Here is a 6,000-nt window from a genome sequence, read left to right as displayed (position 1 = left end):
TGAGGGAGACAGAGATAGACAGAGAGAGTGAGAGTGAGAGAAAGAGAGAGAGAGAGAGAGAGAGAGAGAGAGAGAGAGAGAGAGAGACTTCAACACAGCGTGTGTTTTACTGTGTTTGCTAACCGGACTGCGCGAGTGGCCGCAAACCATTCACATCAGACAAACTTGGGACTACATGGCCGGAGGTAAAAATGTGTGCCGCTCTGCAAAATGCATTAGCAGGTCTGTATTTCTATTAGCACCAATATATTATTATAATACACATTTTAAAAGTAACAAACAAGACAAACATACAGTAATAAAACAAGTGTATTCATTTTTTCATACCTTACAACAACATACCACATTTGATGCAAAAAAGTTTAACCTTTAAAGACTTAAAAACCTTTAACAAGTACATTAAAATCAGGTAAACATGCTCAAAACTATTAAAAACATAAAACTGAATATTTTAGACAAATATCTGAATAAATATCTTAATAAATATCATTTGTGTTACATTTTTAATGTTACATGTCTATAAAATCTAGTTTAATCTACAGAGAATAAATGTAAACATAGCTCTAAACTAGTTGGTGAAGATAAACTGCAGGAGCACAACAGAACTAATGTGAACAGTTCAGGTGTGGATTACCAGAGAGGGGAATCCTATACCTGGAGCAGCCTGAGTGGTCACGCGGCTGCCTCATGGCTCATACAGGCACTGCATCACCTTTGACACCAGCTCCTCCTTCTTTTCTTTAGCACGCACTATGACCCCTCGACCTTTCAGCCAGGCCTGCAGATTAGCCATGCTGATTTTAGCCAGCTGTGAGCAGAAAAAAATCAATGGGAAAAAAAATCAAATCCTGCAAATCAGATCATCACAGGTTAATAACATGAGAACGAACACATAATACACTGTAGAAACCTTAATTAGAACATTGATATAGAAGACTTTTGTACCATAAAACTACACCAGGTAATAAAAGGGTGGCTCTTCAGTGTTTTTTTTATTACATGGTTCTACATTATGCAGATCTTAATATTAACATACCTTAGTGTAAATTTTGATTAATATAATAACATTTTTTTATTTGTTCAGATTTAAAACAGCACAACGCAAGAAATAATGCAATGCAGTCATTCTAGCTCCTGGGCTCCCTCTACAGTCAAGGAAAATGGAAGTCATGATTCCACTAGAGGCATCATCATTTGAGTCATGACTAAAGGACACACTTTACACAAGCATTTTTGGACAAGCTGCAATTTACAGCACGTGGACGAAGCTAGTAGAGTAATATTATAGGGTTTACATTACATTACATTTCATTACATTTGGCAGATGCTTTTGTCCAAAGCGACTTACAATAGTGAAGTACAAAAGTAGTAGAAGTTAAAGCTAAAAACATCTTTAGACAGGGCCTAAAGGAGGTCAAAGGGAAATAATAGGATATAGGAGTGAAGGAGGGGAAGAAGGAAATGAGGTTAAAAGTAGTTAGTTTGTAGTTAGAGGTGTTAAGAGAGTAAGTGCTCTTTGAAGAGCTCTGTCTTCAGGAGTTTATTAAAGATAGCGAGAGATTCTCCTGATCTGGTAGTAGAAGGTAGTTAGTTAGAGGTGTTAGGAGAGTAAGTGCTCTTTGAAGAGCTCTGTCTTCAGGAGTTTATTAAAGATAGTGGGAGATTATCCTGATCTGGTAGAGGAAGGTAGTTTGTTCCACCATTGGGAAACTCTGTATGAGAACAGTCTGGATTACACATATATGAGTTGGGCAATTATTGCAACTATTGTTCAGCACCTCCAGAAACTCCTTCAAGACGCTGAGAAAACTATTCTACTATTCTACTATTGACTCTCCCTCATGAAGACACTGAGATTAAAATACCAAGAGTGTGCATATCTGTCCTCAAAGATACGTGTCTGGTTTGTTTAACATTTTTTTGTTTGATAAATACTTCTGCATCTGTTCCTGTATAGCTTTAATGTCTTCTATATTACATTTATGATATATAAAAATCATAAGAAGAAAGTAAACACATTGAATGAGAAGAGGTGTGTCCAAACTTTTGACTGGTACTGTATATTGTATGTCACACACAGTCAAGGGATTCAACTCCTGCCAAAAGGTGCTTTCATTGTAAGTGATACTTCAACCTCTTTGCACTCCGATCATAAACATACACAGCATGGAATTGCCTGGAAATAAGTTTTAATAAAGGAAGTCCATTATTTCATGAACACAGTCCTCTACACAAGGAGTACAGAGCCAACTGGAGTTAATCCACCGAACATGCAGCATGCAAGCAGCTGCTTCACCCTGAAACTGCAGATGTTTTGAAGGGTCAGCCTAGGGAAATGTTATTGGTGATAATACTGATAATACTGCACTCTCTCTGTCAAAATATTATAAGTTTTAAAAATAAAATTTCACCTTAAAGTCAGATTGTCTTCTCAGAAAATAAAAAATAAAAATACTTCTCTTTATGAACAAGTTTCCATTGTTTTTGAATCCATAAATACAGTAAAATTCACAGTTATCAACTGCTTTTTCTAACTATGCTAACCTGGGCTGTAAAAAGTGGGATATATTTAGCTTAGAATCGCATTATAACACCAGCAAATGCAGGTAAACTTCACAAATTTTACCTAAACTGTTTTATAGAAATATTCATATTCATATATTAAGGTGTGACATAATTCCAAGCTTCCACATCCAACTTTCAAGATAAATGGAAAGCATAACTTATTGCATTCACATCTCTCGGTTATTTATTGTGTTCATAATGCTCTTAATGTCTTTCTATAAGAAATTTAGTACAGTGTCTTACAGAACAAATATTTGTCAGATGATGTATTTACAGATTTATTCATTAATTAATCAATCATTCAGGAATTCAAGGCATCTAATAACATATGGACATTTGCGGCTGCACACTTAAACTGTCTGAACACCTTTTTTCCTGCCACGATCATCAAGATGATGCATTGGCTCGTCACTCTTAATGGCATCTAATCCAGGTCATGAGCACATGCCAAGCTTGTAATGGATTTCATTTAGAGACCGCCAGACAATTCTTTTGTTTTATATGCAGCAACTCTGAAGCACTGATGGCCTATAAATCAAACTGATTTCACTTTACTTTACAACACATTAATTCACAGAGAAGAATGAATCAAATTAAACAGAGAAATCTGAGTTCTTAATGACAGAAACCCACAGATACTGTGCTTCTGATCTATTAGTGATAGATGAGAGATGACAGAGGAGAGGGATGCTAGTACCTGATTGCTTTTTGCATACTTCACCACGTCCGCATCCTGTAAGGTGACTCTGGGTCTCTTTGGATGAGACTCAAACACTTCTCCCTGAAAAAATACCACATTAAAATCAGACATATTTCACATTATTGTGGCTCTCGTGTCATTACATACTTCATGTAAAGTCTTAAGCTACATTTAGTAATATACAGCTCTGTTAAAGTTATTCAAAAGCAGTGTGTAAGACTGGTGGAGAACATGCCAAGATGCATGAAAACTGTAATTAAAAACCAGAGATATTCCACCAAATATTGATTTCTGAGCTCTTAAAACTTTATGAATATGAACTTGTTTTCTTTGCATTATTTGAGGTCTGAAAGCTCTGCATCTTTTTTGTTATTTCAGCCGTTTCTCATTTTCTGCAAATACAATTTTTTTATTTGGAATTTGGGAGAAATGTTGTCCGTAGTTTATAGAATAAAACCCCAATGATTATTTTACTCAAACATATACCTATAAATAACAAAATCAGAGACACTGATTCAGAAACTGAAGTGGTCTCTTGTTTTTTTTCCAGAGCTGTATATATAAGGATAATGTAATTAATAAACACTAGAGTCTATTAGTCAGCTAAATACATTTTGTAAATACATGTACAAATGACACCCCTACTATTGAATGTCTTTAGCTATTTTAAATAGTGCTGGTGTTAAACGTAAGCTGCCTGAGTGGATTAGCTGCCTTGGTGTTTGAGTTCTTGTGTATGTTGCCTACATGTCATAGCCTAGACAGGAAAGGCCATTACTACACACTCAATAGTACGTTGTTAGGGGACACTACCATTATGGGCATGATCAAATCGATTATAGTTTCTGAATGTTCTGAATAGTTTCAATTCATTTTCAAATAATTGCCCAGACTTTCAAAGTTCAAAATAAGCCATAGTTTTCTGTTGTTAACCTTAATAAAAACCTGGACGTCGCTTAAGCAGGTTAAAAGAAGTGTTTTAGCATATATTTTCATATATACAGCATTTACTATTGATTTACACTGTTTGTGTATAAGCCAGATTAGGCTATATCCTTTAAACACATCTTTATAGGTTTTTGCAAATGATCTTTTTAAGGGAATGGCTGAACAACTACATGTAGGATAACCAGGAAACTGATTGGACATTTCTTAAACATTTTCAGCCAAAACCCTATCTTATTCATTTGGGTCAATGGATTTTTTCTATTATTTTACCAACATGTGGAAAGCATTGTCCATACTAATCAACTGCAGATAAAGTTTAGGTTGAAAAATGCACATTTTAACACTTTAATTCCTTATTCTTGCAATTATGTAATTTATTCTTAGTTTCATAGTTGTTACCAAATTACTGTATATCAAGTATTATTATAGTACATATCAGTAATCATATATATTACTAAATCTTACAGATATCTAACTTGAACATTGTTTAAGGGCACTCCTCCTAAAGTTCTACTTTCCTGCAGATATGACCTTTAATTCATATCTACCACACTTACTTTAGTTGATTAACCATTTTAGAAGGCAGTTATTACCCTGCCAAATTCATGGGACAGCAGTATGTAAAATGAATATGAAAATGTTACCTAAGGGGTTGCCTTGGAAACAACAGCACCTGTACAAAGTGCTCATGGCAATTTGATGTGTGAATGAGGCCTAACCATGGGCGTCAAATGGATGGGACATTTTTTTTTCTGAAGTTGTACAGTGTGGGTAAAGGTACCCCTTTAAAATAAGACTACCCTTATAAAGGGTTTATAAATGTTTAATAAATTAGATTTTAAATTATTATTGATTAGGTTGCAAATGCCTTAAAAAACCTTTGATAAGCAGTTACAACACATGAATTGAAAAGGCATCAGTAATCCGTTGTTTACTTAGTCATTTAATTTTTAGTAAATAGTTAAACATAATTACAAATATGCAATATTAAAAGGACAGGTTTAAATGCTGATTGATGGAAAACACAAAGTATGATCAGTATCTAGAAAGATCTAAGATTTGAGAGAATAAATGAGTGTGGAATCACTATTTTGCAAATCAGCTCACTGTTGCCATTTTATTTGTGTTGTTATATATTTATTACCTGTTTATTAATGGGCTTTAAAGTATTTGCAACCTAATTAAGAAATATTAATAAACCCATTATAAAGGTAGTCTTGGGGCGCCGAGTGGTCCAGCGGTCTAAGGCGCTGCCACTATGAGCAGGAGGTCGCAGGTTCGAAACCCCGCTCATGTAGCTTTGCCATCAAGCTGCCGGCGTCAGAGGGAGCAAAATTAGCCCTGCTCCCTCCGGGTGGGTAGATGGCGCTCTCTCCCCACATCACTCCTAGGGTAATGTCTGCAGCACAGGATGTCTGTGAGCTGATGTACCGGAGCCGAGCTGCTGCGCTTTCCACCAAGCTTGGCAATGCTGCATCAGCAGCAGCACGTAAAGAAGCGGTGGCTGACTTCACAGGTATCAGAGGAAGCATGTGTTAGTCTTCACCCTCCTGGTGTGTTGGGGCATTACTAGTGATAGGGGGAGTTCTAATGAGTGAGTTGGGTAATTGGCTGTGTAAATTGGGGAGAAAATGTATTCTTAGTAGTCTTATTATAAAAGTGGTACCCATTCCTTGTGTGTGTGGAATACGTCATTGAAGGCATTACCACCCACAGTATACAGAGCAGTTTGGTGATAATGATGGTGACTGATTGAGTCTGACTGGAACTCTGACAGAAACTATATC

The 6,000-nt window shown here is 36.0% G+C and overlaps 1 protein-coding gene across 1 annotated transcript in view; it reads right to left on the bottom strand.

Moving 5' to 3' along the window:
- Nucleotides 1-291: 291 nt before the first annotated feature.
- The window catches only part of LOC103046524 (uncharacterized protein C18orf63), a 29,707-nt gene continuing 23,998 nt past the window's right edge, over nt 292-6,000 (bottom strand). Inside the window, exons 13-14 of the mRNA XM_022673396.2 lie at nt 3,263-3,346; nt 292-808 (exon numbers count right to left, since the gene is read on the bottom strand). Coding sequence (XP_022529117.1) covers nt 686-808; nt 3,263-3,346 — 207 coding nt within the window. The 3' untranslated portion in view covers nt 292-685. The remainder of the gene's footprint in view (nt 809-3,262; nt 3,347-6,000) is intronic.

This window comes from Astyanax mexicanus, chromosome 6 (genome assembly GCF_023375975.1).
Source record: "Astyanax mexicanus isolate ESR-SI-001 chromosome 6, AstMex3_surface, whole genome shotgun sequence".
NCBI lineage: Eukaryota > Metazoa > Chordata > Actinopteri > Characiformes > Acestrorhamphidae > Astyanax > Astyanax mexicanus.
This window is presented reverse-complemented; position numbering and strand designations above follow the sequence as displayed.